Source organism: Aristolochia californica, unplaced genomic scaffold, assembly GCF_029961685.1.
Source record: "Aristolochia californica isolate CCGP_79_NKW_82.1479 unplaced genomic scaffold, dmAriCali1.0.hap1 SCAF_16, whole genome shotgun sequence".
NCBI classification, from domain to species: domain Eukaryota; kingdom Viridiplantae; phylum Streptophyta; class Magnoliopsida; order Piperales; family Aristolochiaceae; genus Aristolochia; species Aristolochia californica.
Genome location: NW_027181837.1, coordinates 20983712 through 20995569, shown reverse-complemented (window position 1 = coordinate 20995569; position 11858 = coordinate 20983712). Strand labels below are relative to the sequence as shown.

At 38.9% G+C, this 11858-nt stretch overlaps 3 protein-coding genes across 4 annotated transcripts; all 3 read right to left on the bottom strand.

Moving 5' to 3' along the window:
* Positions 1-1996: 1996 nt before the first annotated feature.
* LOC137953019 (uncharacterized) lies at positions 1997-3822 on the bottom strand. Of its 2 annotated transcripts, none has more exons than XM_068800198.1 (4): positions 3560-3822; positions 3361-3453; positions 2488-2691; positions 1997-2316 (listed from the first exon to the last, which is right to left on the bottom strand). In XM_068800198.1, the coding sequence occupies exons 1-4, from the start codon at positions 3732-3734 to the stop codon at positions 2291-2293; spliced, it is 498 nt and encodes a 165-aa protein (XP_068656299.1). In that variant the 5' UTR covers positions 3735-3822; the 3' UTR covers positions 1997-2290. The 2 variants fall into 2 exon arrangements, with proteins under 2 accessions (XP_068656299.1, XP_068656298.1); XM_068800197.1 differs by having other exon boundaries at positions 2507-2691.
* Positions 3823-4170: 348 nt separating this feature from the next.
* LOC137953018 (pentatricopeptide repeat-containing protein At4g16835, mitochondrial) lies at positions 4171-6289 on the bottom strand. The gene has a single exon (XM_068800195.1). The coding sequence runs from the start codon at positions 6196-6198 to the stop codon at positions 4171-4173; it is 2028 nt and encodes a 675-aa protein (XP_068656296.1). The 5' UTR covers positions 6199-6289.
* Positions 6290-6838: 549 nt separating this feature from the next.
* Positions 6839-11449, bottom strand: LOC137953346 (porphobilinogen deaminase, chloroplastic-like). Its single transcript, XM_068800711.1, has 5 exons — positions 11144-11449; positions 9756-10161; positions 8410-8613; positions 7479-7656; positions 6839-7184 (listed from the first exon to the last, which is right to left on the bottom strand). Exons 1-5 carry the CDS (start codon positions 11359-11361, stop codon positions 7072-7074), a joined length of 1119 nt encoding a protein of 372 aa, XP_068656812.1. The 5' UTR covers positions 11362-11449; the 3' UTR covers positions 6839-7071.
* Positions 11450-11858: the final 409 nt, after the last annotated feature.

Genomic DNA, 11858 nt, shown 5'->3' with positions numbered 1-11858 from the left:
TTGAAAAGAGTGGGATTCACCTGAATTTCTTGCTTTAAATTCTTGACTTCTGACTAAATTCATCTTTGACTTCAATGAGAGCCACCACGCTCAGAGCCGGGACCTCCCTTGTGAGAGAACCAGGATTTTTTTTTCGTTTCCGTCTTTCTGGCCCTGTCCAGTACTGCAGTAGAAACTGTGTCGATTGTGACTGACAGGAAGTAAGATTCTTAAAGCAAGACGATGTTATTCACGCCTGTGTTCACTGAAGAATGAAAATAAATTACAGAACGCAACTTTTCGAATAACCGAGACAAATTCGATCGTGAAGACTCACTTACACAGGCTGTTATTCGTGAAATCATTTGAAGGAATCGGCGCAGCACAGAACAAAGTTTCCATTGAGTATCGGTGCTGCTTGTTTTTTGGCAAAACGCATTGACGAGCAGATGATATTATCTTGATCCAACAAAACAGTGTAGAAAAACAAAATGGCTACAGAACACACTGAGATGGGACCTCTTGATTGCGTGGACTAGGAATAATGTAAGTAGAAAATCATTTATGCTTACACAATCATCTTATCTTAGGCAGATTCTCATCAAATTGTTGTGATCAGTGAAAAGACGATTCCCACAACCTCCATTAATTCTTCTTCTACATCAATTATTGTTTGGTTTCCTGAACTGCAACCGAGTTCTACCATCAGTTTGGTAAACTGTAATCCTTATTTTACTGTAAGTTAATGTAGATAATGAGTAAAAGTTCTTTAGCCACTACCAGATGCCTTGCCCTTTCAGTTTGCTGCAGGGAGAAAAATAATAGTCCTCCCACACCACAACAGGATAATACTATTGTGTCTCACACATGAAAGAAATGAGAGTATTTACTGTGGATATGGATCAGAGAGAATAACACGCATTTGCAGAAAAAAAATATATGGTAAGCTGGAATCGAATTATGCTCATGTGAGCATCTTTATATGTATGTGTAGAGCTGATACAAAAATATGTGAAGCTGGGAAAAGAAGTCCCAGTTGCAATACTCATCCTGTCATCTTTTGCCTTCAGTTGCCAGAAAACAAACCCATTTTTAAATTTGTTCTCTCCCATTTATCTCAAACTTATTGTAACAAGTGGACAGATGTTCCAGGGGGGTTATTATTCAGCACCCCAGAAAAAGCAATGGTGCAAAGTTTGACTCCACCATGTATGAGATAGAAAATAACCAGTGGAGAAAGGGTTAGTGATCAAAGAGGTGAAGATCAAGCCAAAAACTTGGAAACATGCCAAAGGGTGTCTGCACATGTATAAAGCTGGTGATTTATGCTAATGAGATATCAATGTGGGACTTGGGAGCTTTTATCTTTTTGGTATCAAGATTGAAGCCTTGGCCAAAAGAAATCTACAGAACTAAATACTTATGATTCTTAAATGATTTACAGGTGTAGATGCACATTCATGGGTTTTTTACATGAACTGACAGTGTGATAAGAAGTGGTTGTAGTGTCTTTCCTTTTCTCTTTCTTTAGCATTCTTTCTTTTTTAAAAAAAAATAAGACATTAGCTTACTTTCTCTTTGACTAACCATAGTCTAATTTTATTTTTTATTGAGAAGGACAGATCTGAATATAAATTGAGGGAACTGTGTCCACAGCCTGTTTTCAGCTAGCCTAGGACTGCAACATTATTACACTTAGAGGTTCTCGCAATTCTGCTTTTGCATAGAAAAAATAGGAGCCTTAGCACTTATTTGAGTGCCAGTAGCCACCCAGAGCCAAAAACAAAAAATAACACAGATGATAAGGTAGAAGAAATTAGACATGACAGAAACAGCAAAGGACCTGATAAAATTTTGATGTTTCACGGCAACTAGCATATAAGATAAACATAACCCCTGAGAAATTTGTGTTTCACATAAAGAACCTTTAGAAATGGCTAAAAGAAACATTATACGTGTAAGACCAATTCCAATTTACACAGATTGATACAAAATCAATAGATATCATGTAATCAAATCTTCTCAGTAAGTCTAGGTTACGTGAAAAGCTATGTGATTGAATAGAAATTTCTTTCAGATAGTTAGAAAAAAAAGAAAAATTACATCTTGGTGACCAGAAAATATAGCAAGTAAATTTCTCTTTGAATTCAGGAATACAAAACAAACATAAAAAACAGTGATAAATGGATTGCACATTCACCCGCCAGATCCCAGCTCCTATTTCTTTGTCTTTCAAATCATTAAGTCCAGCAGCAGCATAATTCTCACTCAAGCCCTCTTTTGTTCCAAAGAATTGGAACTGCAAGCTAAGTCATCCAGTGTCACAGGCTTGTGCAACTGCATCCATGCAACTATCGCTAGTTACAATAAGCAGAACACTAACATAATAAAAATAAATGCCCATCTATACATTTTTTATATTGCAGACAGTTGCAAGCGAGTCAAAACCATAAGTCATAAGGAAGAGAACTAAGAATTCATAAAACTTCTGCCCATGCAAGTGCTTACAATTATAACCAAAACTTACGGCATCAGCAACAGGGAACCAATGGAAAAAACGCATAAATGCATCAGTTTGTGAAGGAAAGCTATCATGATTCCAGAATGTTATCTTTTCAAATTTTGCACTGGCCTCCCAGCAGCTGGAGTTCTCATCACACACTTCCACACTTTTTCTTTTTCCCATATTCTTCCTTCTTTCCAAGACCAAGCCTGCATATGGAATCACAATCAGGTCAAGTAACATTGGTATTTTTTCGTTTTACTTTTTATTTTTTAGTAAATCAAGTAAGCTTTTGAACTCAGACTGAGGTAACATAACTCCAATTCCTATGTTTTCGAATTTATAAGCATTTTAGTCCCAAAATTTTCAACTGCATCACTTCCATTTTCACATGATGAACAACAGACTGATCCGCAAACTAATGTTGAAGAAGAAGGCACTCTTCATTGTGCAGTTCGTCTTACCCCAGGCTTTCAGTAATCTATGTGCTTAACCAATGCTGTTGGCAGCACCAGAATGATGGTCAATGATTACCAATTTACCAGTAACTGAGATGCTACTTAAATCAGAAGTTACAAAGTCAGGGTGTCATAGAGAGGTATCTCTCTTTCTCGTGAAACCTAAAATTTGAATCAAGTCTTCACTATGCAGACTCGAATTTTGGGTATACAAACTAATATCGATAAGATAAATCGGTTGGTTAAATTGAACGCATTCTTGATATAAGCGTCCAATTTAATCAACATTCAGGAACGTCACAGTTCCCAGAATTAAAAAAGAAACACCACTCTGTAGTAACCCGTGAAAAAAGGTATCGATTGAACACGCTAGAGTCACTGACGGAAGGCGGAAATGACATGCTTCATGTATTCATTTACCACGATAACCATCAGGAACCTGAACCGTGGTCCCCCGCAACTTCCGGCCCCTAAACGAAGCTTCCACGACCTCCAACCCTTCCACAACCACACCTAAAAAATAATAATAACAATAATAATTTTCAAAACATAATAATGGAACAGCTCGGTAAAGTCACGAACAACGCAATCGAAGAGAGACAAATGAACTTGAAATCACCTGTGTTTTGGGGCTTGAAATAGTCAGAAACTTCGCATTTTCCGTCACGCCTGATGCAGCAAGGAAGATTATGGATCTGGGACGTAAGATCAGTGACCCGCTCAAGAGATTTCAGATCGATAAGACCGGTGAAGTCGCTTCTCCGATCATCGATAGAGTCGTGTTCCTCCTCCATGGAGAGAAAAACCAAAAAAAGACACCTGAAATCAGGAAGACCTGAACCCTAACCAGTAACCTCTGGTCTGAGAGTTTGCTTTACGAGTTCAGTGAGTCCCAAAACTCGCGCGCTTTTTTGAATGCTCGTTTTCGTGCGAAAATTGGAGGGATCAAGGGGATCGAGTTTGTACGGCTCAGCGAGTCCCGGAACTAGCCTCCCACACGTGTCAGAATAGCTGGCTAAGGCTTCAACATGAGTGGCTAAATTGAAATTAACAGTTACAGAAAAAACCCAAGGGCCTTATGACGAGCTTAAAGATGGTAGCATTCAACAATCACTACTAACAGTTGAAATGTTAAAAAATTATAATCAATACAGCAAAGACAAATCTAATTTTAATTCTGATGCCACAAGAACTACTTAAATTAGAAGAAACAATGCAGCTCTGTCTTCTTCACCAGTAATCTCCACAAGAGCAACTTCCATTACTGAAATGATGAAACCGGCTTGTATCCCTCACAATGATTTCCCGCTTCTCAACAAGTGAGATGAATTTGGTGGCACTATGACAATCCCCACAGACCCTCAAGTTCTTAAAAATGAGAATTGGAACACCTGGAGGCATACTGATCAGCCCGAAAGCAATAGCCAACTTCTCACTGTGCCTGGATAGTATCAATGCCTTCCGTTCCTCCTCCACATCATGCAGTGCACAGTCAAGGTCCGGCACATATCCGGCCAGCTTCATTCTCTTTTCCAAGTCGATCAGTTTCTTCTCTATCAGACCCAACTCTGAGTGCACCCTGTCCCCAGACCTGAACTCGTGAACAATGCCTCTCACTTCAATCCGGCTATATCCGGGAGTCTTTACTACATTACTGTTCTTCATATGTTGTCGGATTCGAGCAACTTCATTCCACTTGTTCATTGCAGCATAAATATTTGCCAGCTGAACATAGCCTGCCGAGCTCCGGGGATCTAACTCGAGCAATTTTTCAGCTGCATACTCTGCCAGTTTCAAGTTTTTGTGGATTCTACAAGCACCTAAAAGGGTTCCAAAGATGGCTGTGTGTGGCTTAAAAGGCATCTTATTGATCAACTCAACTGCTTCAGAGAGCAAACCAGCCCGACCAAGCAGATCAACCATACAAGTGTAGTGAACTGGCCTGGGCACCACTTCGTAATCTCTTTCCATCGAATCGAAATAGTGCATGCCCAATTTCACTAACCCAGCATGGTTACAAGCCAACAAGACACCCACGAAGGTGATCCAATTTGGCTTATTCCCCACAAGCCTCATCTCATCAAACAATTCAATGGCTTTTTTCCCAATCCCATGCTGGGCAAAACCTGAAATCATTGCATTCCAAGTCACCACATCCCTTCTAGGCATCTCCTCAAACATTTTAGATGCATCTTGTAAGACCCCGAATTTACAATACATACTCAGTAATGAAGTCCCACATGTTGTATTTAGATACAAAGGGGATTTGTAAATAAACTGATGAATCTGCTTACCCAGTGTCACAGCAGACAACTCACTACAAGCCAGGAGAACACTGCTGAAGGTGGAAGGATTTGGCCTAACGCAGAATTCAATCATCATCTTGAAGAGCTTCAGAGCATCTTCTCCCTGGAAGTTCCGCACGTAACCAGACACCATAGAATTCCAGGTCACCAAGTTCCTCACCGGCGCTTCATCAAATAATTCCCGCGCTAACTTCGTATGCCCAAATGTCATATAACCCGTAATCATAGCCGTCCAGGAAAAGACCCCCTTGTCGGAAAGTGGAGCTTGTTCAAATAGGTTAACTGCCGAATCCAAATTACCATTTTGGATGTAACCTGATATCATGGCACTCCAAGCAACGTCATTCTTCTCAGGCATGGCCTGGAAGACTTGGAGCGCTTCAGTCATCTTTCCATTATGAGAGAAGCCAGAAATCATTGTATTCCACGAAGCAGAATCTTTAACAGGCATTTTGTCGAAGAAAAGATGAGCGGCTTCGAGGTCACCGTTTTGAAAATAACATGAGAGCAAGATGTTGAAAGAGAAGATATCGGGTTGAGCAATCCGGTGAAACAATAGAAGCGCTTCTTTCAATTTGCCAGGCTTCGAGTAACCGGACAAAATTAAGTTCCAGGAAAAGTTGGTCTTAACGGGAATTTTTTCAAACTCCCTACGAGCAGAACCCAAGTCCCCATTTCTTAGGCATCTCCTGATGAACCTATGCGAGGATAGGACTCCATCAGGCAGTATGCTCCTCTGGAAATTTCCGTCGAACGGCTTGTGAGCGATCACGTTATCGGCGGAAACCAAGTCAAACCTCGAAAGAGGTAAACACCGAGCGCCGACTGGATCGAGTTGCGTACCATCGGAATCAGCATTGAAGGCGAGGGATGTGAGAGTAGACTGACGGATTCTCGACAGGGATGTGATCGTCGTGGGAGAAAATTGGATAAATCGGCTTCTAACAAACATTCCCCATTAGCCCAAACGCGAGGAAACGAATGGCAGCTTCACATCACAGAAAATCAAGCAGTCCCGTAGCCTTTCGCTCAATAGAACCTTACGGGCGTATTACGAGTTACAACAAGGCATTACTGGTGTTCTAGAATACTTAATTGTCCGATATGTATCGGATTTTGAAACCCGACAAATCGGGTTTCCTTAACTCCCACCCCTGAATTCCGTTTCAGAATCGAGTGTTTGACATTCTAATATATATCTTATACCCTGTAATTCGTATCGACCATATCGTCCTCTACTTCAAGAGAGTTCTCTTTCTTATACTTTTAAGGAGATTTTTTGGTTCCACCATTGTTGATAAACGAACAGGTGAAATGGTAGAACAAGTAATTGGGTAAAACTATCCACTAATAAATCTTTCTATGATGCATCCGTCTTCATTTGATGGTCACATTAGTAATCGTATGGCATGAAGAAATGAGAATGAGAAGCTTCTTCTCCACACTCAATCTCCATTAAAGACATGATAAAGTCTTGACCAGGCTATTTGTGCTCGCTTGACTCTTCATTTAGTGTGAAGTTTTTTTTTTTCACTTTTATGAGTGGAAACGGCATCCGACTTCCCATTTTTTCCATTAACTACAAGCTGAAATTGTTTGCAATTGCCATTTTTTATTTACCATGAACCTTCACAAGCAGGGAGAGAGGAAAAATCAATGCATTTGTTTGTCTCAGAATAAAAAGTTCCCCTAATCAACTATCCAAAGAACTTAAAATACAACCATTAGATTACAAAAATACAAATTCCAATTCCCTTTAGGGATGCCGCTCTGTTTCATACTCTGTCTCCCTTCTTCCTTCTTTTTTACTCCATTTGGATGGCAGTTACCAGTTAAAGAAACCGGGACCGGCCCGCAAAAGCAACTCTTCTCCAGCATCTTTCCCCATCTGAACCATTTCTTCAAGAGTATACGAGCCTTTTCTTGAAGTTTCAAGTACTGAAAAATGAGGAAGTAACAGGTTTGATTGAATTCATGAACACTAATCAATTGACAATATAAATAAATTCTATATTTTTCAAAAGTTTACTTATGCTTGTCTAGTTTGATTCATTTACTCATTTTGGAATGCGGTTATGACAGGGATTCCCTTCTTATTATCATGTTTTTATGGGGTCAGCTTGTGGCACTGTACATTAATTTGTATCCACATAATTCTACTTCAGCATCTTTTTCAACCCTTCGTAAAAAAAATATGAATCAATAAAGATGCAAAAGGAAAAGAAAAAAAACCTCTTGTTCCATCAGGAGAAGCAACCAAGCCTCTGAACATGCAGTTCCCATCCTTATCCCGGTATGCATAGCCGGCAATAGGCGTGCGGCAGGAACCGTCTAAGGTTGTGAGAAATGCCCTCTCACATGCAACTGCTAGTCGTGTTTCCTCATGATTCAGTGAAGCTATGTAGTTTGCCTGCCAAGGTCAAATTCAAGACCTATTTAGGCATTCAGAATAAAGGAATTATAAAGCAAAATGATCCATAAACATGAAGTTTACACACATCCAGTTCAATGATGCTTCACCAGTGCCACCAAAGCATCAACAAGAATTTTAGGTCCAGCTGAGACAACTGTGGTTTTCCTGTCTTAGGTTTAGGATCCTTTCACCTCCAACCCCATTTTAAGCAGATGTAGCAGAAAAAATGAACAGGAGCCCAGAATGCTGGTTGGCCTAACAATCTTGGATACAACTTAACACAGAAGTTCTTTCCAAGATCATTTGTTATTTTTGTGAAAAATGCCATGAACTGCCCCACATAGTGACCTAAACCTGTCAAAAGTGAATCTGAAGGTGCCTCTTGTTTCTTTACTATGGCATCTAAGCTGTTGATAACCTTACAAACTATCTGCTGGTAACCTTATAAAGCACGAGGCAAAATTCAACTAAAACTTCTACCATTCTTCCCCTAAGAACCAAGCAGTCTATTACACTCAAGTAGAGGTCCACCAATCTTAGGTTGGTGATGCCAGACCTCACAGATGGGAGGATCCACAAACAGGTGCCAGGAGACAAAACAACTTGTCATATTGACAGGTACATAGAGAAATAACATCATTGATTTGAATATCTTGACAAATAAACTTCTAGAGAGAAACTTCGATATTCTTTATTGAATTTTAGTCCATTATTATTTACCAATCCTGCATGACGTAATCTAATACTTACCATCTTATCATCATCGCTTCTGCAAGCTATCCCAATAGCACCTTGCGCAATCGCTGGAAGCATTTCCTCCACAGATAGAATAGCAGTGACACTCCCCGTCATGTTTAACCGCTTAAGCCCTGCTAGTGCCAACAAAGTAGCTTGGACATCCCCTTCGGCTAGTTTTCTCAAACGGGTCTGGACATTCCCTCGGAAATTGACCACCTGCAACATAATTTAGTTTCAGACAAACAAAAAGAAACAGAACGCTACAGTTGATAGTCTTCTTTCCTAAATAATAATACAAGAATAAACATAAATGACTAGATAAACCTCCAACGGACATGGTTACCAAGAAGTTTGATCTACAAGACAGTCCAACATGAGGAGTTTTAAGGGAATTGTTAAGAATCATAACAGGTTTCCATGAAACTAAATTACAAATAGTGGCTTTCATATTTATAAGCAACCATTGCTATTTCCAAATTCCAAAGTCAGCAGAAGATTATCCAACAAAGAGTTTCTTGAGACTACCATCCCCTTCCAATGTCTTTGAGTTAGTCTAGCTTCTTTGCATACTTGATTTTATAATTATATTCGACCCTATTTTATGCTAACTTTTTTTTTTTTTTTTGAAGAAAGGATGAATTTCCCTATTTTATAAGTACACTAAATTATCTCTTCATTTATATCGATAACTACAAACAGTTCTGTTTGATGAAACCTTTATACTTCCACTTGATATTTTCTTTTCTTCCCTAAAAAATTGTGAGAATAATTTTATTAAGTAAACAAGTGCCTCTAAAAGGGTTGAAATGAGCATCTAAAATGAGTCAAATGGTAATCAGAAAAATACATCATTGAAGATCACTCAAAATGGTGTATGCAATTTCTAACAGGATTTAACTTGACTAGGTAGAACATAATTATAGCATTTGTTGCCGGGACTAACAAATTGATTTAAAAGGTGGGAAAGAACATTGCATTTCTTACATAGAAAACAAACTCATGTCTATAAGTTCTTTCAAATAATAGATGATCTTTTGATATACAGATTAAAGTACAGAATATGGCAAGGCTTGCCACAGAGAGAATAATGGGTATGATATTTATTAGGATTTGATCTCAACATTAGCTTGTCAGAGATAAATTCAGTCTCACAACAAATCCCACAATCACTAATTAAATGCAATTTGTCAAGCTTTTCTAAATTCTGTTGAAATAATGCCAGAGATACCAGCCTCCAATATAACACACATACATTTGTGAGTAAATTTTGTGTTTTACTTTATATTTTATGTTTACCCCCAATGACTTTTGGAAAAAGAAAAGAATAATGCAAAATCGAATTTGATTCAAGCACTGACCTTAAGAGATGGATATCTGTATAGTATTTGAGACTGCCTCCGGAGAGAAGCACTACCCACAACACTCCCAGCTGGAAGTTCAGCAAGTGAACTTGCACTTAAACAAATAAATGCATCTCGTACATCCTCTCTGGGAAGGTTGCATGGTAGAATCATCTGATCTGGAAAGTATGTAGGGACATCTTTCATGGAGTGAACAGCAATATCAATTGTTCCTTCTAAAAGTGCCTCATCAATCTCTTTTGTGAAAAGACCTTTGCCCCCTATATCTGCAAGCGGTTGATTTAGAATTTTATCCCCTGTGGTTTTAATAATGATGATTTCAATGGCCCCTTCCTCAGCCAAATCTGAATGGGTTGCCATGAGCTTGTCTCGTGTCTCATAAGCTTGCGCTAGTGCTAGAGGACTGTCCTACACAGAGCAGGTCGAATAATATCGAAATGGATTAGGACTCAAAATAGTGATAAAATGATCCTTTTATTTACATAAAAACCATTTGACACACATTCCAGAAACAAATACCGATAAAGATTAGAAGATAAGAGAAATGGGGGAAGAAGGGGGAATGACTAGGAAGTAAAAAATGCTATATTCCAGAACAGACACAGAAATTCTCTCTTTACCTACAAATTCTTCCATTGGCAGCTAGATGCATGAAACAAAACACAAAATTGGAAAGAAAAGGAGTCAGTAATAAAACTATAGTAGACACCATTGAGTAACAAACTGAAGAACCAGAGAAACCCAGGAAACATCATGATATACTATGAGAGGTTTGAAACCAAATCACCTCAGTTGTCTCACAAATCGATCAATAAAGAGGTAAGAGCCATTTAAAAAATAGAGAAATATCTTAAAATTGTAATCCTAGTAAACAAACTGAAATAGCCTGCACAGAGAAGAACAAAAGTAGAACCAAAATTGCATAAGCAATCAAATTCCAGTGTCAAGGAGAATATCTAGACCATACAAATTGTAAGTTTATCATCATCATCACATACCACGACGTTGGGGATATGCAAATTTATATCCGACGCCGTATTACTTTAAAAGATTCAGAAAGTAAATGGCTTTAACATCCCAAAATAATGCATTCGAACGTATTTTCAAAAAAATCCGTGACATTCCGCAGATGCTTATATTAAGAAGAGATAAAATAAAATTCAATAACGAAGCTAAAAAAATACGGGATGTGCATAATTCATCTATAAGAACCAAGAAAGACCCCGAGAGATGATAGAATTAAAAGAAGCAAAACCAACAAGCGCATAAAGTTCTCATTGAAAACTCAAAAGGAAAACAAACAAACTACTGAGACACCAAATCATGGAGACATCCTAAACGAACAAAACCCAGAAGGCAGGAAAACAGAAACTTTCAAGAGTTACCTTCCTCTCGTGCCAATTCTAATAACTGAGACCTTTGTCTGCAGCTCCTGCTCAACAGCAACAGTAGCTTTCGCTACAATGAGGCTCCTCGAGGGTCTCGAGGGTTGAACTTTCAAAGAAGGTGGAGGGAACCCCAGTGCAGAAATGGAACCAAGGTGCATTTTGGCTGAAGAAAGAAGAGGGGGTTGAAAGGTGGGTCTCAGGGTGATAGTCTCCATGAGAGAAGGATGGAAAGGGGGGGAGGAAGGAAAGAAAGAAGGAAGAGAGACTTCGGTGATATGGGTTTTTGATTGGGAAGAAGATAATGTCAGGGGATTGACCAATCCACTTGTCTTCTTTTATTTTTTCTCACTGCTATCAAATTAGACTCGAGTGACAGCTAAATTGGGACCTGCTAAAATGCGCCTACTGATGGAGGAGATGAAATAAAATGCATCTACCGAGGTCGACAACTGCCAGCAATTTTAAGCTTTTAACCTGCTGTCATCAGTCTTTCCAGGTACCAAAAGTACGATTAGATAAACTGTAGCTCGATCTCAAGGACTCCTTCTAAAATGCGCTTGGCGTTCAGGAGATTCTCCAGCTACAATCCAGGAGGGATTTGAAAACCAGATTTAGTCAAATGCTTGCTTACACGCTTTATAACAACTAAAAGTGTTTTATATTTTATGATGAATGAAGTAAAAATCAAATAATGAATCCAAACACGATGCCC

What these genes read in the sequence shown, in the direction of transcription:
- LOC137953019 (XM_068800197.1), bottom strand. Translation starts at nt 3,734, where the DNA reads ATGGAGGAGGAACACGACTCTATCGATGATCGGAGAAGCGACTTCACC. An exon ending in TTTCAAGCCCCAAAACACAG is followed by an intron (nt 3,454 to 3,559) that starts GTGATTTCAAGT and finishes ATTATTTTTTAG; the next exon opens with GTGTGGTTGTGGAAGGGTTG. An exon ending in GGTTCCCTGTTGCTGATGCC is followed by an intron (nt 2,317 to 2,506) that starts GTAAGTTTTGGT and finishes GCATGGATGCAG; the next exon opens with TTGCACAAGCCTGTGACACT.
- LOC137953018 (XM_068800195.1), bottom strand. Translation starts at nt 6,198, where the DNA reads ATGTTTGTTAGAAGCCGATTTATCCAATTTTCTCCCACGACGATCACA.
- LOC137953346 (XM_068800711.1), bottom strand. Translation starts at nt 11,361, where the DNA reads ATGGAGACTATCACCCTGAGACCCACCTTTCAACCCCCTCTTCTTTCT. An exon ending in AGAATTGGCACGAGAGGAAG is followed by an intron (nt 10,162 to 11,143) that starts GTAACTCTTGAA and finishes TGTGTAGGACAG; the next exon opens with TCCTCTAGCACTAGCGCAAG. An exon ending in TTCTCCTGATGGAACAAGAG is followed by an intron (nt 7,185 to 7,478) that starts GTTTTTTTTCTT and finishes CTCATTTTTCAG; the next exon opens with TACTTGAAACTTCAAGAAAA.